Source organism: Marmota marmota, unplaced genomic scaffold, assembly GCF_001458135.2.
Source record: "Marmota marmota marmota unplaced genomic scaffold, marMar, whole genome shotgun sequence".
NCBI lineage: Eukaryota > Metazoa > Chordata > Mammalia > Rodentia > Sciuridae > Marmota > Marmota marmota.
Genome location: NW_025999853.1, coordinates 12148005 through 12173514, shown reverse-complemented (window position 1 = coordinate 12173514; position 25510 = coordinate 12148005). Strand labels below are relative to the sequence as shown.

General features: G+C 37.3%; 1 protein-coding gene across 17 annotated transcripts in view; it reads right to left on the bottom strand.

Moving 5' to 3' along the window:
* The window catches only part of Anks1b (ankyrin repeat and sterile alpha motif domain containing 1B), a 1073630-nt gene that overhangs the window by 270101 nt on the left and 778019 nt on the right, over positions 1 to 25510 (bottom strand). For all 17 annotated transcript variants that reach the window (XM_048803345.1, XM_048803363.1, XM_015482887.2 and 14 more), the window contains one exon: positions 19040 to 19138. In XM_048803345.1, coding sequence (XP_048659302.1) covers positions 19040 to 19138 — 99 coding nt within the window. The remainder of the gene's footprint in view (positions 1 to 19039; positions 19139 to 25510) is intronic.

The following is a 25510-nucleotide window of genomic DNA, read 5'->3' as shown; positions in this document are numbered from 1 at the left end:
ACTTTAGGGTTAATAATCTTTGTGTTAAACACAGTAAATGTCTGGAAGTCCTGAGGCTTACACTTGGTGAGAACTGTTTGTGGGTGAAGTACCTTTGCGACATTCTGGTGCTGGTCCCTATGGGGTCCAGGGCTGTCTGCATGTGGCACACTACTTTCCAGATACAAACATACAAACCTATCAGCTCACCTGTGCCAATATCACTAATGTGCCAGCCTCAGCTCTTAATATACCCGTGGCTTCTCTTTTCCCATCTGGATATGCTTTGAGATCTCAGACTTCCTGCCTGGTAAAGCTTTTGTAATACACACAGCTGATATCATTGTGTACCTCCCTTATTCCAGCTCCTTATTCTACCCTCTTCTTCTCTGTCCTGCTGCTACCCAAGAATCAAGCTAACAGCAGCCCTGAAAATAAACCAGGACAAGTGGTGCTAGCAGACAGTGTGCTGCCAAGTCCAAATGCAGGTCTATCAAGTGGTGAGAGGATCAGATCTCCTGCAGGCTTGGAGAACTGGGCTTAGACATCACTGTGCTGTTTCATCAGTGGCTCTTAACTGAACATGAAAGAAAAAAGCTGATCCACTGACTCTGGGACCCCAGAAAAAAGTCCACCTATCAACATCCAAGTGCTACGTCAGTGCAGACTTTGCTGGAAGGGACATGTCTACAAGATGCATAGCACTATTAATGATAAGAACATCATCTAATAGCTACATGGGGCTTTAAAGGCCGTCAAGTGACTTCATTTAGGTCATCTCACTTGAGAAGAGTTTTAGGTGATGTTTGGGGAAATTCTGTTTATGGAGTCTGAGAACTTGGTATTCCATGAAATGATATTCCTTTTGTGGGAAATACGAATATGCTGTGACTGCTGTGGGGAAGCAAGGTCTAAGGTCTCTGTGTTGTGTGGCTGTGGCAAGGAAGGGGTCTGTGTACAAATAAAACATTGGCTTGAAGCCCTTCTGTTTAGATTAGACTCCGTTTTAGATACAATTTCTGCAAAAGAATAGAGAGGCACCTTAACTCTCAGAGGTAAGAGAATTGTGTTGAATGTTGCTTTGGACTCAACTATAGAAAATAATAACCTCTCTGTTTTCCACACCAACAGCCAAGCATCAGTGATTTGGCGTCCCTGAACAGTTGAAGATGCCCAGCTTTAGACCTAGGGAAGGAACAATGAAGAGGTTATCTGGATATTACTTGGCATTACAGTTTTGGAGAAAGAAGGGAAAGTAAAACACTTTGGACTGGACACTGTCTCTTAATGTCCCATGTTTTCTATTTCATGAATAAGAGAAAAAAATTAAAACCTAGGCCAGGAAAGGCCCGAGGTCCCTCTAATTTTGAGGTCGGATCATGGAGTAAACTGGGAGTAGAACAATGGACAATGATGAAGCATAGATAAGAAGTGTTTTCATGATTCATGAGCTAATAACTTTTCAGCAGGATAGAATCATCAGAGAGGCATTAGCCAGACAAGTCTAGCCTCTAGCCATTAGGGACAAGGGGCATCCCCTTTGGTCAGAAGTACAGGATAATCACAAATTAAAACAGTAAAGTAGCCAACATAGATAGCTACAAACCATGGTTGGAAAAATAACAATAGCAACAATTACAAAAACAATTTATTGCTTTGTAAACAGTGTGAGTGGTCTATTAGTCAGGCACTAATTTTTTCAGTTTCATCTCTGCACATGAAGAGTAGTAACTCTATCTGTAGCATCACTTGAGAACAGCTGTCTGTCATGCAAGATTGGTGTGTACTGTGTACTAAAAGACCTATAAAGCCATATATGGGACATGCATAAATGTGGTTCTGGGGTTGGAAGATTTTACTGAATGATTTTATTGTATTTTTTCCCTAAAGCTTTGGGTAAAAAGTGTATTTTTAAAAATTCAATAAATGGAATTTTTTCTATCATCTTCTTATTTCTAAAATCCTTGTTGAGATAATGCTGACCCTCTAGCCCTTTGTTAAACATCACTATTTGTTTTGATTTATTTCCTTGTTGCAAAGCTCTTTTATGAAGCAAGGGCTCAGATTAAAGATGAACTGAGGATTTATTGCAACTAGAATAAGGTGCTGAACAATGCTCCCCGTCATTCACATTTTCAAGCTCTACCAGTGATGTGAACTATATTTAGAAAAAGGCACAGGGTCTCTTTTTTATCTGCAGTACATGTTTTCTGACATTCGGGTAAGCTATTTGGTGGTTGATATAGCACATCGCTTTCCTCTTGAAACAGAAACTTTAAATGCTACTATCAATCAGGAGAGACTTCTGCATGATTTTAGTTTCAACTAATTTTCCCAAACTTGAGTCTTCAAAAGATGATGAATGCTTTGAATGTCAGTTCTATTTATTTGATATTTAAAAGCCATGTCCTTGCTTACAGCCTCCAGGCATGTGCATAATAACATCATCCACTGAAGTACTTCAAACAGATATATGTACCACAAAACCAATTAGAAGTATACAAATGAATAACTTATGTTCTGCCTGAGTAGAATACCACAAAGGATACCATTCACACGGTGGTCAAAAATTACTATATGCACATTCACTTATGGAGTTAAAAATGGAACCATCTATCCATCCATTCACCCATCCACTCATTCAACAAATACGAACAGTGTGCCTACTATATTTTAGGCACTGTGTGGGACGTACCAGTGACCAAAACTCGAAAAGATAACTAGTTCTTGTGGAGCTAATGTTCTAAGTCGGGGAGTCAGATAACAACTAATAATAATAATAATAAAGAAATAAAGTGTATATTTTGTGTGTATATTATGTTAGGTGATAGAAATATTGGAAATAAAGAAAGTACAGCAGAGTGATCAGAATGTTGGAGAGTGGTGTGGTGGAGGGAGGTGAGGGACTAAATAGGGTGCAGGGAGAGTTTCATTAAGAAAGTGAGATTTGATTAAAGATTTGAAGATGGCACATTGGCTGTGTTGGCAACTAGGGGGGGGAGGATTCCAAGTAAAGAGAACAGATAGAGCAAAGGCCTTCGGGAAGGAGGGAGGCCAGTGTGTGATCCAAGAATAACAAGGTTACCAGTGGGGTTGGTGCAGTGTATGCTGGCACAGAGCAAAGGGGAGCAGGTCAAAGGGGCAATTGGTGGCCAGATTAAACCAGGCCTTGAAGCCCTGGTAAGGTCTGGCTTTCATTCTGAGGGAAACAGGGAGCCAGTGCATGAATTTGAGCAGAGGTGTGGCATGATCTGGCTTGTGCTTCAGTGAAATCACTCTGGAGGCTGTGCTAAGAACAGCTAATAGGGAGGCTTTTCAGAGGCTGTGGAAGTAGTCCAGAAGAAAGAGATTGGTGGCGTGGAATAAAGGTGGCAAGCAATAGTCAAATTTCAGACATATTTTAAAGGTAGATTGGCACGATTTCCCAAAACACAAAATAAAATGCTCCTTGTTCTCTAATATGAGCTTGGAGTTTGTCAGCTTGATGACTACAGCTGTGGGGTATGGATCTCAGCTTGAACAGAAATGCGTTCATCTGTTGTGTGTGGGAATTTATGCATGACTGGCAGGCTTGGTCTTGCAGGGGTCTGTTTTCAGTAGGGAATTCAGGGGCCTCAAAAGACTCTCTGCTCAAATTGAGAAGTCAAGGCAGATGCATTTAATTCAAAAGACAATAGATGAGTATCAGAAAGAATGGGTGATTCTGATAGATTTCAGGATCTGGAACTCTGACCAGGCTAAGGTCCAGGTCCCAAGGACCTTGCCTTAAGATGAAAAGGCTTCAGTAAAAGAAGTATATCATGAAACATTTTTGGGACATTGGGAACAAAAAGAGTTAGCAGAATTGGCACCAGCAGCTTTATCAGTGAGCAGAGATGGTGCCATATTGCAGTACTGGTGCCCTCGACACTGGGCCCTGGCAGCTGGCAATGGTACCCACATTGGCAGGCTTCAGCGGCATTGGCAGAACATCTTGTTGGCATTGGCTGAGGTGTCCTTGAAGGGAAGACACTGGGCATCATATCAGTAGCACACACATCATACCTCTGACACATTGGGCACCTGCAGCTCTGAAGCAGCCTTTGGAAGTCATCAGAGGCTGACTTGGCACCCTGAGTGGTACTGACAGGACTGACAGCACTTTTGGATAGGGATTGGTGGTTTTGTTTCAAGCCTTGGTGACAGGAGACATCAACACAATAAGCTGGAGCAAAACAGGCAAAAAAGGGCAGATGTCATAGGGTCAGCCAGTGTCTACTCAATGACACACATTTGATGAGAGACACCTAGAACAAATCACTAGGAGGAGTTTCAGTAAGGTCTAGAACACGCAGAGAAGATTGTCCTGTATAGTCATTGTGATCCCATTTCATAGACCTGGTTGGGGTTTCTGAATACTGCTTTTATATCTACAGGTAAGGGATGGTCTAAAAACTGCTCCTTGGCAAGTGAGAGCAGTAGCCACACTGAACAAGAGCTGGATCCTCAGGGAATTGGTGACCACATGATGGTCTGTTTTTGTCATTTCAGAATTTTTAATTACCTAAGTCAATGGAGTGACTAAGAATCTTCAGCTCTATTATGGGAATCCTGACTAGACAATTATCTCTTAAAATAATTTTAATAATTACTATTTAATTTAACAAGAATTTTTTAAAAATATTTTTTTAGATGCATGGCTCTTTATTTTATTCATTTATTTATATGTGGTGCTGAGAATCGAACCCAGTGCCTCACACATGGTAGGAAAGTGCTCTACAGCTGAGCCACAGCCTCAGCCTCAATTCACCAAGAATTTCTAAGCACAAAATACAAATGTAATATCACCCTAGGAATTGTATAAATGTAAAATGTTGCAAAGGTCTACCTTTAGGAATATATAATTTTCCTCAGTATGCATTTAAATATATTAAAAATAGGAGAATTTAATTATCAAAGTCTTTATACGTTTTGAGAAGAAAAATTTGAGTGGTGGAAAAGTTTGGGGAGAGTTTATTCTACCGTGTCTCTTGGGGTTAATACATGAGGAAGTGAATGAAGGCATATTGTGTCGGGGGTAGGGGGTGAACATGGGTATCCTTTTCTCCTTAATATCCTTAGTCCTAGGAGGAACACAGGCAGCATCCTCTCTATTGAGTGACTCCTTGAATGCTAGGTTTGGCTAAAAATATCTATTCATTCTTTGAGAATCAGTTCAAGCATCATCCACCTGTCCAGAAAGATTTCCTTGATCCCCACACACTTAGCCTTCTCTCCTCGTGCACCATTTTTCACGCAGTATTTTAATTTTCGACATACCTGACTCTAAGTAGGTAGAACTCCTTGAAGCAGAGACCAAATCTTTTTTTTTTTTTTCATTCTTATCCCTGAACCTAGCATAGGGCCTAAACACACTGATGATCTGGTTGAATGGATGAATCAGCAATTTACTGACGAATCTCTTGGCATGGCTATATGGGTGTTTGCAGACACAGGGCACCTACAGTTGTACCAGCTCTCTTACACCTGGCTCCAAGCCTGGGAAGATGCTGAGGTGTCAGGATGTAAGGTCAATTGCTACTTTGTATATACACCAGGTAGCATTTAGTAAAAAGTGTTCTGTCCAAAGTGGATACCAGAAAATGTTGACAGATGATGATGTAATTGAGTCCCATAGGTGAGAGGCAGGGAAATCAATCTTTTATACATTTACTGTAATAATCTCTTTTGTACCTTTCACATTCATAAATTTCTATAATACATTTACCGCTTTGTATTTAGAATATTGTAATATAAACCTTTGCCACCAAACAGTGGCTTCTAAATAAAGAAGGACTCGAGGGTTAAAATTGATAATGCATTCAAGAAAATTCAAGAAAAAGCTTTTAACCTGTCAGTACTCTATGATTCATAAATTACAACCTTAAAATTATTTAAAGTGTATCTATTTAGTACTTATACCATCATGAATTCATAGAACAACACATAAAGCTAAAAGTGTTTTCTCTTAAAGACATGAAGAACTCTAGCTGTTTCTTGAGTGTTCACTTCCTCTAAGAGCAGCAGTTATCTGTTAACTTAAAAAAAAAAGGAAAGAAAGTTGAATTTCTATTTACTAAAATAGAAGACAACAGTGCTGTGGGAGCTAATAAAAATGGCCAGTTCTTTTTTCTAAAGGTGAGTGCTTTGATGGGTGATTCTACAGTGTACAGAGACTGGTGCTCTGGTGATGGACTAAGTAGAAAAAAAGTAGTTATTAAGAGCAAAGACTCCAGGACCAAGATGACTGGTTTGAACCTTGCCTTTGCCACTTACTTGCTGTGTAACCTTAGGCAAGTTACTTAATTTCTCTCTGCATTGATTTCCTCACCTATAAAACAGGGATTTAATTTTGCTATTTAAACTAGTTAATTTAGGGGTTAATCCAGTAGTACTTAAATAGTGTCTGGCACATTGGAAATTTCTTTTTAAATATTTGCTATGAAATCAAGGATTTGCCCTGCAGTGTCTTTCTGGCATGCTCAGGAGTGTTTTAGGAAATGTGGATTACTAGGTAGAGTGTCCTCTGCGGGTCCACAGATCAACCATCAGGCCAGAACCCACAGGCAAAAGATGGATGTGAGGACTACCAGTCTTTGAAATCTAAAATTCCATTAATTACCAACAAAGAAAATAAACGATAAAGAAATATCATGTAATGAAAAAGTGCTTAGTTTAGGGGTAGAAGAACATTAACTATGTCACTACTGTGGCCTGCTCCACTGAAGCTGACTGCAGGTGTTCCTCTGAGCTTGAAGTATTTGACTTATTATTCATTGAAAGGTGAAGTGAAGAATGAAGTTCGTGGCTGGATTAATGGTATGAGCTGCAGTTCAGAGAATGGCTATTATAAACAAGACCAAACAGCACATCTATCTAACTAAATAAGCCAAACAAATGCTTGTAGTCACTTTTTGATTGGTGTGTCATGAGCTATTGCAAAATTCCATAACAAAGAAATTTTACTGTGCATAGGAATGGCTTTTTGTTCATCTACCTTTTCCTCCAGGAGGCCTTGCAAAAGTTTATAATTTTACTTCTATTATAGTTCACATCATATTAAAATAATTTGAATTTCCGCCTAACTTCTCTATCTAGACAAAAATCTAGATGAAGGCACAGAATGTGTAATTTCATCTTATTGTTTTTCTTCTTGTGCTATGTCTGTGACATTAATACATTTGCAGACCCCACAAAACAGAGTCTTTTGACTTGAATGCTACTGATTGAAAATATAGAATTTAGTAAAATTCTATTCAACTGTTAAATTAGCACTCACTTGATTATACAGTAATGGTAGGAAACAGTGACTTAACAATGGCTTATTCAAAATGGTAGGTATGTTGTTTTATAGTTTTTGTGAAAATTTAAAATTTACGGAGTTGTGCTTTTCTATGACATCCCAATGCCTTTACAATTTAAGAGAACTACACCATCAGGGTCTTACTATTCAGATTCTTAGTCTGGTTCCATTCTGTGCCAGACATTTATTGAGCCCTTGCTGTTTAAGCTCTTCTCCATCTCCCCACACTCTTCTTGCATTTTTACTTAGTGCTGGGAACTGATTTCATTACCTCTAAGAGGTACAGTCAGTCAGGTAGCTATGTCAAAATTAAGCTTAGTCATTTAATCTCTATAGAGGAAGGCTCTAGTTATGATTTTAACACCTTCTCTTTTAGCTCTTGATGGGTTAAACAATAACTCCAAATGTATTCCAAAATGTTTAAGTTAGCAGATGACAATCAAATCTGCAATTTTATTCCTTATTTAGATAATGAGAAATCTGTAGTGTGCAAAATCCACTAGTATAGAACAAAAAGCTCACTGTGCAATACAAATACAGTCCTAGGCAGATTCTCTTGTCAGGAAATGAGTCCCTTTGTGGTTAATTTTTGGTCCTTGACAAAAGCAATGTCAAAACTTCATTGATTTTTGTAGTCTAGAGTAATATAATAACCTAATGTGGCAGGTTCCACTATTATCTTCATTTTACAAATAAGGATATTGAGGATTAGAGAATTTAAGTAACTTGCCCAAGGTGACTCAAGCAGTAGGTAGCTAAACTAGGATTAAATTAGGTTTAACTAAAAGCTCAAGAGGGTTCATTTTTGAGCCCTGGCAAGACTGCAAGTTCCTTAAGATGACTTAAGTGGATTATTTAGCTTGCTTATCTCAATATCCCCTTAGTATCCTTATTGTCCTTTGAAATACAGTGCTTAGACAATATAGTGAGTTGCCTGGGTTTGAAGCCCAGTTTGTCCACCTAAAATGGCATTCAGACATCCCTATGATTCTTTGTCCATTCTCTTGCTCAATATTTTTATCCACAGCATTTATCATTACTTATAATTACCTACTTTTATCTGGATCTCCCACTAGAATATAATCTACGTGAGGACAATAACCTTGTAGGTCTTATTTCCTAATCACATTTTCAATAGCTGGAACAATGCCTGGATGGTGGATGGTTCATAAAAACTATTGTGTGAATAAATAAAAGGCAACTCATTTTGCTTATTGTTTAAGCCTGGAGTAGTAATTTTCAGATATAATTAATGGGCTGAAGGAACCTCATGTTGTTCTTGGTTCACGACCTTCAACTTTTTAAAAAATATTCATTTAATAGATCCAAATATAGTACAGCACAACACCATTCCAGGGTGGGTAAAATCATTATATCCATTTTAAAGATGAGGAAACTGGCAGAGACAGGTTTAAAAAATTGCCCAGGGTCACCCAATTAGGCAAAGAACAGAGCCAAGATTCAAACTCAGGGAGTCTGGCCATGTTCCCAACCACTATACCATGCTGTTTTCTGGCTTAATTCTATAAAAGTGTCATTAACATGAGGTTTAATGTTCTAAAGATGTGTCCCCACTCTCTTTAGAGAATGGTCTTCCATCTTGTCCAATCTTCCTTCCTCTCCACCCAGATTAAAGATGAAAACAAACAAGATGGTTTTATTTATTACTCCATTACACCTTGCCTTCCTGCAGGTAGCAATGCGTGCTATCCGTGAAGCTTCTCGTATGCCACCTTCAAGGGCATATGAGAGATTTGAGTCCTGGAGGCTTCTGGACAGCTGACATGGTCTTGTAGGTCTATTCTTTGACATGGCTGTCTCCTTCCTGTCCTGCCAGGGCTTCTGGATCCCTGCCATAGCCCTTTCCTCCCAGCCTTGAGAAGGGAATTCAGTGATCTAGGGAGGCTACAAGAATAGCCTTTTAAGCCTGAAACCTAAAAGGAAGCCTAGTTTTATAGACATCCCTGTTCTTGCTTTGAGTCCTTTGGTTTTTTTTCTGTCCAGTCTCTTTTCAGTTTCAATCACAAACATGTAAGCATCCTCATGGCCCTGGCTCTCTGCCACAGCACAGTATTCACCCAGGGGCAACTGTCATGAGCACCCAAGCCTGGGCTTTAGCTCCAGTTCTGTTAAGAAGGAGCAATCTGCCTGGGGGAAAGTCAATTAAGATGACTGGGATTTAGTTTCTTCACCTGTGAAAAGACTCAAGTAAGAGGATGAGCTGGATATTTAAAGGTTCCTTCCAGCTCTAAATTCAATTGTTCTTTGAAGGATTATGTAAGGAAGAGAAAGAACTCAGATAACTAAATCCCTTTCACTCTCCCTACTGGCCGCAGTATAACTCCAAGGGAGCCATTGCTCTTTACTAAATGGGGGTGAACTTCTCAAAGTTGAAGGACAACAGCTGCTGGAGATAGCAGGAGGTGGAAACCTATTTGCTTGCCTAATTCCTCCCCTATTTCTCTGTAAATATCAGGGGGGATTATGAGTAAAAATGATATTTCAGCTCTCTGGTATACATAATAAACCTTTCCAAGACAAATTCATTTAAATTAAAATATTTTAAAAAATCCTCCCTCATAGGTTTGGAAGAATGCAGTTTCATTTTGCCTTCTGAAATTGCATAAAAACTTTGGAACAGAGCTTAAGTGAATTTGGACTGTACTTCTCTCACATCCAATAGTTCTCTGAATATCCATCTGGCTTCAATAGATAGGGCTATTTTGCACTCTGTACATATACTGGGTTTTGTCCTTTGAGCTTCAAGGAACATCGGCCATTCTTTTTCCCTGTGTGTCCTTCAAGAATAGACTGGTTATTAGTCCTCACTTGTAAACAGAAAGTGTGAGGCATGGGGGAGACTCTAGGAATGCAGGTCACCAGTGTTGTGGGTGCTGACATGCATAAAGAACATGCCATACTCCTTTGTAAAACATTTAAAGATAAAGGCATCAGTCAGGAAATGCCTTTATGATTTCTGATCTAACTCACCCAGTTTTGATCTCTAATCTGCATTCTTTTTAGCACAGATTTAATAAAAATGAACTGGGCATTACTATCTTCAAGTGCTTTGTGCTCCAGGCTTAGGAAATGAAGATGAATATAGATATGGCAAAGATCCTAATCTTGAGTGAGAGAGACTACCTAGTCAATAGGTAGTTTTTGTATAAGGGTAGGAAGGGAACACAAAAGGGTTAAACTTTCAATCTCACCCAGAGAGAGGATGTCATAAAATGCTTTTTCAAGTAAGTTTTAAGGAGTGACTAGAAGGGAACTTGTGTAAAAAAGGGTGGCAGTTGAGGTACAGAAAGAAATGGTGTTTCTGTCATCATTTCCTGGGACAAGAGTATATTTCTTGTTCTCCTTGGCAGTTTAGCGAGGGTCATGAACATCATGGTGAATCAAATGTAGTCTAACGTTAGTGGTGCACTTCCAGGCCTGACAATGGAACACTGTGTGGTCTTCCATGCTCTTCTCTACCCTGCCTTTAGATGGTAGCACTTAAAGAACTCTGCCATGACGGAAGAAACCTCAATCCCTGAGTTGCTACTTGGAGGGGAGCTACCTGACTCTGGACCTAGCATGAATAAGAACTAAAAATAATAGTGTTAAAACACCATAATTTTGCAGTTGTTACAGTGGCTGGAGTTCACTACCCTGATTACACAGTGTGCCAGGCTAACGAATAAAAAGAAAGATCTCAAGGATCTGCTGTTACTTCATAATTTCCATACCTTAGGTTACTCAAGTGTTTGACCTTAAGTCAATCACTCTTTCTTCCTTCCTCATTCTCCAAAGGTATCAAATTCTTCCTGAAATTTACAAGTTATAACAAGATAACTAATCCTCCTGGACCTGTACCTTTTAATGACATTTTTAAAATTTTATATATTATTATATAAATTATTATATATCATTATATAAAATATATTATATATGACTATATAAAAATATATTATTTTGAAACATAATATATATATTAAACCTTTAAAATAAATTTATATAAAATATAGTAGTATATGAATATTATACTTGTAAATATATAAATGTGTCCATATTACATAATATATAAGAAAATATCATTAAAACGTTGTGTGTGTTTATGTATACAAAATCCATTTTTCTTATTAAAATATATGTTTTGTTAGGGTAAAGGGTGCACCTACATTGTTCATTACTATAACTCTAGTGCCAAGGGAAGTGCCTGGGATATAGTAGGCAGCCTTGAGTATTTGTAGAATAAATAAAGATAAATGCAATAGAATTCAGGCAGTTTTCTTTGATGAAAATGCAACTTAGCTTGGACATGTTTATTCTGAAGGCTCTGTGTTATATCCAGATGTGGGATTCCTGAAGGCAGAGCTACAAATCTAGAGACAGTGGTTTGGGGCTTACTCATGTGTAGGTGGTAGCGACAGCTATTGGGGCAGATGAAGGTGCCAAGGGAGAGTATGGGAAGGAAGAAGAGGAGAGAATTAGGACTGAATTCTGGAGGGTATCAATTCATGAAACAGACTCCACATAAGAAGCTAATAAAGGATCATTGGGAAGAGGAGGTAGAACTAATCACATTGAGACAGGAGATTTTGGAGTAGTTTGCTTTTTTGTTTGTGAGAACACTGAGTTATAGTTTGGGGGTTAGATCTGGGAATATAGAAGAATTCAATGAACACCTATTTATTGATTTATATAAATGCTGAACCCTGAAGAGTTCCCATGAAGATGGGGCCAACACCTTTTAACAAATGTGCAGCTAGTGTCATCCCTGTTGGTCATGACAAAATACCTGTGTTACACAAATCTCTGGGACAATACCAGGAGGCTTGTGGGCCATCCTGGGCCCTTTTCATTCATCTGATGTAGTAGGCTATATTTCTGATCAGAATATTTCCTGTCTAGAAGATTTTTCAGAAGTACAGCGAAGCCTCCATCTAGCTAGAGATTTGTTGCTAATATAAGTTATGTGTCAGTAAACAATGGTACACAGGTCAAATCCAGCCAATTTCCTGTTCTTATAAATAAAATTTTATTAGAACACAGACACACTCATTCATTTCTGAATGATCCATGGTGGCTTTTATTCCACAACAGGGTTAAGTAGTTGCAACAGAAGACTTATGGCCTATACAGTGTCAAATATTTACAATCTGGCATTTTGTAGAAAAGGTTTGCCAATCCCTGGTCTAAGTACATCTATTTGTCCTAGAACAATAAATAATTTCAGAGCTGAAGGGATGGTCCTTGAGAAAACCACAGCCTGTGTCTCTAAGGACCAGACCAACAGGATGTGGAATACTCTATTCCTTTATCAGACTGAGTTGAGTTATATATTTATTTTAGATTGGGACCTCCATGTTAACATTGTGTATATGTGTGTATATGAAACTCTGTTCTGTGGTGTGTCTTTAACAGATGTCCCTTGAGTGCTAGGCCAACATTGGGTGTCACAAAATTTAAGACATTAGCCAATGGGGGAAGGGAAATGGAAGTAAAAAGAACGTGGGTAGATGAAGAGTGAGTGATGGGATGGGAGAATGAAAAGCTACCCTGTCTAAATGTACCATGAGAGCATCTGTGCCTATAGCCTGTATTTTGTCACTGCCATTCTGAAAAATAGTTTAAAAAGGAATAAGTTTTTATCATTTTTCTAAGTGATAGGGAAATAAGACTGAACCTTCCTTTCTAGACTTTTAAAGAAATTACATTGGTTGTACATTTTCCCTCTAAAGCACTATCCATTGAGACTAGAATTAACAAACATCTGAATTTCAAGGCTATTGAAAGAAACTGGAGTCTTTAAGAGCATAGTCTTGAATGGGAAGCTAAAGTGAGATATCACATTTATAATATTCTTTTCAAATTCTAAAATAATCTGTGATCCTACCAAATTAAGACTTTCATTTCTGGAGAGATACTTTTCCCTGTGACACAGGAGTAGCAAAGAGACAGCTATAACCAAATCTGGCCCCTAGTGCTTTGTTTTGTTAACAAAGTAACTGAGGGGAAAAAAACCCTTATAATTTGTTGGTGGGTGAGGGAATAGGACTTGTGCTTTCCAGTTTGCCTCAGTTCCCATCATTCTAGATTTTCTTGTCTTTAAAGTGTTTGAGTTCTCAATCCCTCTAGTACCTTTTCATCCCTATGGTCCTTTTTTAACTTTCTAGTTTTGCTAGGTTTTTTAAAAAAATGTATTTTCTTTGCTAAGTCTTGTTCAATAGTATTTGATCAACTCACTTCCCCAATATAGGAAGAAATATGCTCCTTTCAGTTTGAAGAATGAATATATTTTTAAAAATCTATGATGTTTTATGGGAATTACTGATTTGTGTGGCTCACTTTGATTAGTGGTGTTTGGAGTATGAAGTCTTCTTCCCCCTATTTTTTATTGGTACATTATAGTCATACATAATGGTGGGATTTGTTGTCACATATTTGTACATGCATACAATATAGCAATATAATTTGGCCAATATCATTGCCCTGTAGAAACTATGAAGTCTTTATGTGAAATTGGAAAATCCCCAAAGGTTTTTAATTTCTGTATTATTGTACCATATATTGATATGTTAAATGTGACCCTACAGACCACAGACATGTGCTTTTTTTTGAGTGGTTTTTGCAAACAAGGCTTTCAAATCATCTAACTGTGAATATCATAGTCCCAGGAAGATGGCCCAAAGAAATAAAAAATGCCTTTGTTGTTATTGTTAATAGGTTTTTCCATTTTAACCCAGATATAGCATGGAAACTGGACTGTAAAGTAGATCATTATAAAGTGCATCTGTGATAGGCAGACTTTCAAGATAGCGCCCAAAGAGCCACCCTCCTGGTATTTACAAACTTGTATAAATACCTCCTTCTGGGGGCTGGATCTACTTAGAACTTGATTCTAAGGAATGGAATATTGCAAAGGGATGGGAAGATACTCCTGTGATTAGGTTACAAAGGACTGTGCCTTCCATGCTGCTAGCACTTTCTTGTTGTCTGCAGTGCTTACTCTGTTGAAGCTAGCTCCAATTGTGAGATGCTCTGTGGGTGGCCCATGTGATAAGAACTGAGGGAGGCTATCAGCCATCAGCTATGAGGCACTGAGGCCCCAGTCTGAAAGCCCTAAATAACTGAATCCTACCTGTAATCATGAGACTGAACTGGAAAGTGGATTCTTCCTAGTTGAGTCTTGAGATGACTGTAACCCTGGAACAGACTCAGAGACAGAGGACCCAGCCTGTACCTGGGTTCCTGACTCACAGAAACTGCATTAATAAATGTTGATATATGCCAATAAAATTTGTGGTAATTTGTTATGTAGTAGCAATACAGAATTCTATTTTTCTATTGGCAAAAGGGGACTCTTTTTTTTTTTTTTAACCGAAGTCTCAAACTGAGGATAGCAAAGTGGTGATTTAATCTAATCAGAGGTGTTTGTTGTCATTCAGTGAAAAATAATTGAAACTATGCACCTAAAACACATACTGATTAAATTAAACTAAACTTAGAAGTAAAAGGCAACTAAAATTTTGGTTTTCACTATGCAGTACAGTAGAAATGAACAAAACGATAAATATCAGACCTTGCACTATGATCAAGAGTCTGTGATAACAACATTCACTGGTCATCACATATTTTTGAGATTTAACTGAGAAAAGCAAGTAAGCAAAGGAGAAGAGCAGAGAGAGAGAGTGAGTAGCTAGGTATTGTGGAATCCCAAAGAATATAGTGTCAATGGTTGTCAACAATATCAGTGTCTACTGAAGTCAGATCAAGAGAAGAGGGAAAGGGGCTTATGAAATCTCTGCTCTGCTGGTTACTGGTGACCTTGGCATCAGTTGTGTGGAGTGGCAGCAGAGGAATGAGTCAGATCAAAGCAGATTAAGGGAAGGGTAGGAGCAAAGGAAAGGGGTATAGAAAGTACAGAGCACTATTAAACAGTTTCAAAACATATTATAAAACAGAAAAAAATTAGAAGAGAAAATATTTTAAAATGGAGTATATGACATAAAGTTATGGTAAATACATTTTCAATTTAGGATGAGTGCTATTAAGACAGATGACACAATATGGGCCTTGACACAAAGTCCTCTGAGCATTTAGTATGAAAATCCTATCTAACCTTCAGGTATTATATTACCAAAGGAAAAAAGTGATCATGCCCTTGACAAAAGGAAAACATTTTAAAACACTGTATAAACATTTGGCTCTGCAGTTTTAGCTGGAAAAAGGTAAGTTATATGTTATAAATAAGTAATTAGATAATTGCTCTGTGTCTTGGAGATGGAAAAAGTACAACTCCAAGAATGTACAAAATGAACTCCTTTCGCAGGAAATCTTAGGCATATTTCCTTTCTTTAAAAGGTTAAAAAATGAAGTTTGATCTTCATAAAACCAGGGAAATTTTCAGGCCTGAGAACAGACTTAGCTGGAGTTGGTGAAGGAAGGGCAAACTGACATTGGAAGTCAAGTATGCAAGACGGATAGGATGAAGAAAGGGAGGAATGACTGTGATTACTGTTCTAAAGATGTCTATGATCAGAGCCCAACTAATATATTCTGTGTTTTGAATGTTTTCAGATATACTTGAGGACTTGCAGATCTTTGCATTGGTGCATATTTCAACATTAAAAAGAACATATTACATAAAATCCCTTCTTGCCAAAGGAAGAAACCTGAAACGACAAATACAAAAATAAGACATTTGAAGTATGCTAAGAGATCAAGATTGTACTTAGCAAACCATCTTTTCTGTGTTTAGGAACAATCTCACCAATTACAAAACACAATATGTTAATTAAAGCATCTCAGGTGGTAATCATAGAATATTTCTCATGACAGATGAAGAACAACTATTCTGAAGACCAAAATCATATAAACAAAAGAAAGAGACATTTTGTCCATTTTCTGGCAGTGCAAAGTTGGAATGAAACCAGATGAATGTGCTGGCAGTGATATTACACTATTAGCCATCTGAAGACTGGGCTCATTACCTAAGAAGGCAAAGCATCAATTCGTAGCATTATAACCTTCTGTTCGTGCTGCAGACGTGATTGGGTGTTCTTATATAGTCTTCATTCATTTGTGTGCAGAGTAAGCACTTTTATCCGCCTCTTGATAGAAGCCTAATTTTGTATTGTTTCTATTAGATTGTTTTCTCTATTGGGAATGATATTCTGTCTTAAAAATAAATACTCCATTTATTCCCTGGATAATTTTAGGTGCAGTTTCTTTTGTTTATATTTATGAAATTGCATGTTCAGGATTATAGAATTATCTTAAAATTGAAGCACTCTGATTTAAAAAAAAACATTTGAATGACATGTGAGGAAAACATTCATTCAATCACTCATTTATTCATTCTTTTAATGATATATTGGGCTAAGCAGAAGAGGGAAAAATTCAAGGATGTTCAGCCGTTCCTGAACTCAGGTGCTTATAACATGCTATACATATCATTTGTACCTTCTGACAGGAACATGCATAGGGATACAAAATTCTCAGGGGAATGAGAGGTGAGTGTATTCCCTTATTTCACAAATATTTATTGGCTAGCTACTTTGTGGCAGACACTGTTCTAGGGACTGTGTATGCAGAAGGGAGACAGTCATGGTACCTGAACTCAAGGACATTGCTACCTCTGGGCAAGACGAAAAACAATAAAGAAAGAAACAAACAAATAATAACACTTCAATTAGCCATAAGTACTATGGAGAAATATAAAACAGGGAAATGTCAAGGACAGTGATAACTGGTAGGAGGTAGGATTTTAGGTCATGAGGCCTCTTTGAAGTGGTGTCACCTGAGTAGAGACTTGATGATGAACAAAGGTCTGAAGGAAGGGCTTTCCAGGTAGAGGGACCAATGCAGAAAGACCTTGAGGCAAAAATGTGCTTGCCATTGTGGAAAACAAAAAGAAAGCCAAGTGTCTGAAGTGTAGAAGGAAAAACTGACAATGTAGTCACAAAGGTAGGAAGGGGCCAGATCCTATTGACTTTTGGGACAAGATAAGAATTTTATTCTAAGTGAGAAGGAAATGCATTGGAGACTTTAAGTTGGGTGTGATGTGAACTGGTTTACATTTTAGAAGGAGTTTTAGAGAAGTGGAAATCCAGTTGTAGAGATTAAGAGGGAATTCCAGACAGAGGTTAGACATGTGTGAATCCTCCAGGTTAGAGACGACAAATGAGAAATCCTTAAAGTAGTCCACCAGGATGATAGACGATGACGACGATAATGATAATGATGATGGTGGTGGTAGTGGTGGTGATGATGGTGGTGATGGTGGTGGTGGTGTTGATGATGGTGACGATGATGATTTTTATGGTACTCGAGATCAAACCCAGGACTCATGCATGCTAGGCAATGACCCTACCACTGAACTACCTGCCTCTCCTCAGCTTGGGAGGAAATAATATTTTAAGATACAAAAGTAGGGAGATAAACAGTATGCACATTCAGATTATTTTGAGAATTAGTTCTAGGGACATTTTATTCTTTTCTGTTTAATGTAGGAAATTATATGATTTTATACTCCTTCCTATGCTTGGCTCTCGTTCAATTTACAAGTGTTAAGTTTCTATCAGAAAAAACTCAGTTCACTGTCTGATGACAATTTTTATCATATAACTTCCTTAGAATAGCGTTTAATATTTCTTTCCCATTCTGAAGAGAAAAAAAGAGAGAGAGTACAAAATGTAGGAAAAGCTTGTGGATCCAGGTGCATCCATTACAGCTCTCCTGCTACCCTGCCTCCAGGCTTGCCCTCCGCTAATCTTTTCCCAACTGGATGACCCCACTTCAACTTTCCCTCCTTGTAATTCCTCTTGTAAACTGCTTCCAGAATTCACCAGCATAAAGTAGTCCAGTCATGTCTAGTCTCCAGTGCCTACAGAAAAAATTTTAAATTCCTTAGCCTGACACAAACTGACCCTATCTATGTTTTCTGCTTTATTTCTGACAGCACACTACACTCTCCAGTTTTAATCACACCGAAGATTCTTTTTCTTTTTGATCATTTTAAAAATGGTGATGAAATACTTTTAACAAAATTTTTTAAAGCATAAGTTCAGTGACATTAGTACATTCACACTGTTGTGCAAATCCCATTGGATTTTATATTACTAATGATTTATCTAATGCTTTCAGCAATTTGTGGCCTGGACCATACCTGGGACTAGATGGCTCCTCTGGCCTCCTGAAATGCCTTTCCCTTTCCCTATCCATTAAAATCCTACGTATCTTGAAAGACTAGTTCTCACATCCTACCTCTTCCTTTAGGCTTCTTTAAAAGCTTATCTAGGAACAGAACATCAACTGAGTTGCCAGATAACACAGTTTACAGTAAAAATGATGCCTCCTTGGCCAATTGCATCTAGACAGGAAGGATCTATCTATGAACTATAAATACATGGTGGGGATGGGACATTTTGGACCTCCTGAGTGATGACTCTAATAATTAGGCAGGACCCTCATAGAGATGCTGGAGGCTAAGTCTATGGAGTTGCTATTAGAGATACTGCTTTTTATGGGGAATGAGGCCTTAAGCCAAGGACATTCCTGCACTTACTTAATATGAATCTAGCCTTCTTGTACCTGAGTTCTCACCTGGGGGTGGGGGGATGGATATTTGTGAAGCTTCCCAGCTGGCCAGCAACATATCCTGTACTACATTGTATTACATGCCCTGCAGCCTGGACTTAAACCTGCTAGGAACCATACACAGGGCTAGGGCAATAAAATATTTCTTACCTTTGGAAGGAGCTGGATTGCCTGTAGAATTCTTTGTCTGTGCCCAGAATTAAGGATACCAATTTCCAACAAATCTTGATCTTCCATAACATTGCTTCCCTGAAACAAAACCAGAATTGTTACAGACAAACTAAACGTTTACACTGTGGGAAATAATAATTTATTTAACACAGAGTAAAATAACCAACAAGTGATCTGATTTTTTTGTAAGCAAAGACACAAAGTCATTCTTCTGTGCAGGTGAGGGCAGAGTTGGTCCCCTGGGTTACCAATTGGGAGGTATTGAAAACTTCCCTCTCCTCACAAATCTCTCTTGGTTACTTTTTAAAGTCAGATTATCTACACTGAGATTCATCCCTGTGACTTAGGATTCTGTTCCTGTAAAAATGTAAATGCATCTCGGAAGAGTTGTCATTTAGGATTATCAGTGACCTGCACATTGATGTGAATGAATCAATCAATTCATTTTTAAAAAAACTAATCTAAAAACAGATTTTGTGAGGAGGACTGATAGAAAAATTGACATTAAGTAGGCATGTTAAAAGTGAGAATAATAAATTTTAAAATATTGAATGCCATATTCCTAATCAAGATGGGGAAATAGAGCAATGAATAGGATGCAGACACTGCCCCTGACAGGCTTTACTCCTTCCAATCCAGTAATAGACATAGGTCATGCAAAGGCAGTTGGAATGCTGTGAATAGCTATGTGGTGACAGTCACTTGTGAGTCCAGAAGGTATATGAGAGATGTTTTTGGAGCAGATGACACTTAATCAGATGTGGTTAGGACCCAAAGAAGGAGGGACCAAAGGAATATTATGTGCAATAACCTATAAGAAAAGACAAAGTATACTGAAAAGCATTGAGTTATGGGGTAATTTGGAGAGAAGAGAAAAGGTAAGAATGGAAGATAAGCAGAGGCCAGACTGCACAGACATTGTATGCAATGCCAAGAAGTTCAGACTTCATTGGGACCATCATGGGAAGCCATGGACGGGTTTTAAGAAAAGAGATACATGGTGGGATTCTAAAATTAGAAAGATCATTTTGATTTCTATACCTGGGTCCCAGTTTCCTTAACTATAAAATGATAAGGTTGAATCACACAATCTCCAAGAACTAGACTAGTCCTGAAAGTCTCAGATTTCAATGACTATATTAAGCTGCTGATTAATACATGACAGAAATTATAGGTACTCATTTTGTCCCTAGATTTGAATCTTTCATCTGTAAGCTAGAGCATCTCTTTAAATTTAGGATTCTAATTATGTCAAATGAAATAAGACAGGCACAGAAAGACAAATACTGCATGTTCTTGCTCAGTGGTGGAAGCTGAGAAGTAGAGAGTGTCATGAGGCTAGGAAGGGTAGTGGGGAGAGGGCAACGGAGAGAGGCTGGGTCTTGGGTACTAAAATACATTTGGATGGAAGAAACTGTTATTATGTTCTATATAGTACAGTAGGATAACTATAATTTATAATAATTTATTATATATTTCAAAATAACTAGAAGAATTTGAACTTTACCCACACGTAGAAAGGATAAATGTTTAAGGAAATGGAAATGCCAATTACCCTGATTTGATCATTACACATTATACAAATGTATCAAATTATTATGCTGTAACTGTTAAGTATAAATATTATAATGTCAATTAAAAAAAAGAAAAGTATTTTAAAAATTAAGGATTCTATAGAAGTTCAAGAATCAGGATTGCTACTTTTCTGGAAAAATCCCCAAACTCTGTTCTATTAGTGTATAACACAAAACACTTATGAATACCTGATTGTGGATGGCAACAGGTGCAGAAATAAGTTCAAAGTAAAAGAAAATGAACTGGAAGGGGCAATACCGGGGCCACGGTGTTGAGGAGGTTGCTGCAGCTGTGCTAGAGATGATTTGGGCTTAAACTAAGTTAGTAGTCATCGGAGTCAGAAAGAAGCAAATGGATTTGAAAACTATCAACAAGTTTAACTTGGAGATTGAACATGTGGGATGACGGAGAAATGCAGAATGCATCCTGGTTCCAGGCTGGGACAGGGGTGGATCTGGATGGCTTTCCCTGGGATAAGAGAGGAGGAGGAGGGGCAGGCCTAGCATAGTGCAAAGTGAGACTAATGCTTTTTCCTGGACAGGGACTGAATAGATGAATGTAAACAGTTTAATATCAGACTACATTATAAATGGATAATTGATTGTTCTTAGAAGGATTAAAGCCATTAGAATGGTACCATAGCTAAGTATTTAAAATGGGCATTCAATGGACAAAAGCATTCCACCTACTCATAGTATCATTCCTATGCTTAAGCTACACCAGCCATCTCAGAGGAAGCAGAACGATTCAGGTACATAGCAGCTTGATAATGAAAAACCTAATGAAAAACAAATAAACCTAGCCTTGGCAATATGCCACAGGAAACATTGCTCTCAAGAAATTACTCAGTGCACACAATAGAGCATGGCTAAGAATATAAATGACTTCATTTTGAGAAAGTGTTATTATTTCCAGAAATGGACTATTGCGACATGAGCAAGATATGTGATACTTAATCTGATTTTTACTCTTTCTGAGATATTTACAAAGGAGTTACTGACCCCCATCCCCCCCCACAACCAACCAAACAACAACAACAACAACAAAAAAGAAGGAAACAAAGTCCTTTGGCCATCTACGAGCTAGAGCACAATCAGTTTTTCTATGTGCTGTATTAACAACCTTCACATTCATTTCATGCAAAATATAAAGCCCAGTTTTTTTGTACAAACCCCAAACATACAAAGATCCTATAGTTTGTAGGACTTACTACGTATAATTCTGAAAACCTGAGGTCAGTTTTTGAATATTGAGATAATTTTAACAAATCGTTAAACTCCACCGCTCTGCCTCTAAGCCACCCCAATATTATCTTTTCTGTCTTCAGTAAGGGAAGAGTCTTTTAGAAGAATTGTAGATAAGTCAGGCATTTTTAAGGAAGGCATTAAGTACATGATAGTAGTTTCTGTTTGGTTCAAATTTCCTAACAGATACATTGTTTTGTTTTGTTTTGTTTTGTTGGTACCAGGGATCGAACCCAAGGGTGCTTGGGTAAGTGCCACTGAGTCACATCCCTTACCCTTTTAATTTTTTTATTTTGAGACAGTATTTCACTAGATTGCTTACGGCCTCACTAAGTTACTGAGCCTGGATTTGAACCTGTAGTCCTCCTACTTCAGCCTCCTGAACCACAGGGATTACAAGCATGTGCCACCATGCCCAGCCCTAGCAAACACTTTCAAAAAATGAGTGAGAAGTATGGGAGGCATAATGAGAATTGTGAGAATGTGCTTAAGGGCAAATAACACCAGTCAGGAAACATAAAGAAAAGAGTTCTTTTCCTCCATGAGGCACACTGTTAGAAATTTTGAATTCTGCTAACCACTTTGATGTGTTTATTACATGATGTATATATGTATGGAATCATCACATGGCACCCCATAAATGTGTACAATTGTGTGTCGATGAAAAATTAATATAAAAGAAAATGTTTTCTCTCTTTCTACAATAGATAGAAAGAAGATGCATACAAAATATCTTGCTGTGTCATTCATCCAGTCCTCTGTCTAAACAGCAGGGGACTCGGAGTCTAAAAACCTGGGTTCAGGTCATGGTTGGGTAAATTTGGCTGAGTCTTTTGTTTCTTTGGCCTTCATGATTCTCACTTACAAAATGAAAGTTTAAACAATATGCATTCACTTCAAAAAATTGTATGATTTCAGTCCTGATTGACTTTTGAATAGGATCATTACATAAAAATAGATTGCATATTTTGAAATTACATTTTATGTTTCAGAATTTGTAACCTAAAGTTAGCTTTAATAAATGATTATAGAGAAGTTCAAGAATACATCCTTTTTGTTTGACAAATCAATCTTGGTATTATGAATTTATAAAATTTCTATTAGAGGAAATAATGGAATACCTTATTTTATAGTATTATGGATTCTTATAGATTTTCAGAAAAAAACTCAAACATTTGAGGACTTACATCCTCAAGGTGCCCAAAGGAACATAAACATTTCCATTCTTCCTGTGGAACTGGGATTTATTCTTACTTTATCACTTGTTTTTACTAAATGGTAGAGAATCTCAGCTTAGCTTCTTTTTTTCCTAATAAAAACTGAACATAAAATACAGCTTCCTCCCTCTTCCATCCATTTTTCACACAAATGCCAGATCACTGGTTTTTGCAGCAGAGCTCCATTGTGCCTGTCTTCTGCTCACCCACCTACTCCAGTGCACTCCACCTCCTCACCTCCCCAGTACACCTGCTGTCTCTACTTTATCTCCCTTTTTCTTCTCCACCCACTGTAATAGGCTTTTATCCTCTATTAACTCCATAGAATTCTCTGCCAAGTGTTGAGAATGACTTCTCAAATGCCAAATCTAGTTGATTCTTTTCAATCTTGCTTTCAAGTACTTGGCCACATGTGGTTGGTGACCACTATAAGCACAACACACATTTTAGAATATGTCCATCATTGTAGAAAGTTCTATTAGACAGTGCTGCTCTATGGTCACAGAATTGAAATTGTAGTGAAATCTTCACATAGTAGGGGCAAAAATGGAGCAGGAAATAAAAAATATTCATGAGTCATTCTCAAGATATGATTATTTTATGTTTCTTAGTCAAAGTTTATGAACATTATGAACATTAAATTTAGAATCTTTAGGAAAATTCTAACTTTTTAGTCATCAAAACAAATTAGAAGCTTATTCTACTTTCAATAGTATTTCTTTATTATGGGACTAGCGATCTATGATATAAAAATGACAAGTATAACTGCTAAAATATTATTATCTTGACACCCTACCAGGCGCTCTGCACAGGTATTTAGATAAAATTGCTTAGTCAATGACTTATTAGAAGGATCAGAGAGGCCCAAGGCAATGTTCTTATAACAACTGTTCTTTCACAGACAAGAAATGTCTAATCCAGGGTGTCTTTATTGCTTTCTTAAGCATGGAATGAAGAAAAATCACCTCATATTTTATGCATTGATAGCTGAAAGCTGAAGTTTCTCTGACCATGGGGAGAATATTTTGTGCATGTGATGTTTTCAACTGTGACAAACTAATAAGGTGACCAATAGATTGAAAAGCAGTATTTTGTATTTAATGATCCATTAGAAGTAAAACTGCATTTCATTTAAATCACCTCTTAAGGATACCTAGACTGATGGCTCTGTCTCTAAGGACTGCAGCTTCAGACATTCCCCTACCATCGTAACCGTAATGTCACATCACATTCATTCAGAAATCTTTCCTTCACATCACATGTTATATAAAATGCTAGGAAAGCATGCTTAAGGACCAGAGGGAGTTGGCTTCTTCTTAATATAAGCATAAGCTGGATAATATTATTTAGTCTCTCTCCATTCAGTCCAAGACTGAAAAAAATCAAGAGGCTACTGTTGACTGGAGAAAATTGCTTTTGGTTTATAATTAACTCAATTAGATTCTTATCCACAATTTGTGTGGTCTTAAATTTAAAATAGGATAGTTGTATAAGAGAATTACACCAAGATCTTGCAAACTCACACATGGAAAAACATGTACTTTAGTTTTTAAAAAATTTTTATAGCATAAATAACATGGTGCATACAATTTTCTTGGAATAAAAATGATATGTCTTAGCTTCTATAGAAAAGGAGTCAATTTGATATCAATTAGTAAGTAAACCCAATGCACATCTTTTCTGCATGATTATGGTAATAGTTATTGTAATAAATACTAAATTTAAACTTCTGTCAGTGTTGGAACAAATCTTTATTTAGCTCATCATACAGAAACATGGTTACTATAAATGATCATATAATGGAAGAAGTCCAATTTTATTTCCCTCTCTCACAATAACAAAATGGCACTGGAAGAAACTTTTGTAGTCCATTTTTAAAAATCTCTCTACATTAGTCTTCCATTTAAATGTATTCTTTCAATTGCAATGGAATTTCTTGTACACACATAATGAAATTTTCATGTTTTTAGCTTATGAAGAAAGTTTTCTGGATATTTCAGATGACATAGACTATTGATTCTAATCAATGTTACCTCACCAATCAGTAAGAGAGCATCTTTTTTTTTTCTGTGCAATGATTTATTTATTGATATAAACATTTTGTCACATTGATTTACACCATTATATATCACCAGTAATAACCAAGATTTCCATTTTGTATTTACATCAAAACTAATAAAGAACTTTACCAATGCTCTTTTTACCATTCTGATCTTTTTTTTTTATTGTTGGTTGTTCAAAACATTACATAGTTCTTGATATATCATCTTTCACACTTTGCTTCAAGTGGGTTATGAACTCCCATTTTTAGCCCATATACAGATTGCAGAATCACATCAATTACACATCCATTGATTTACATATTGCCATACTAGTGACTGTCGTGTTCTGCTACCTTTACTATCCTCTACTAT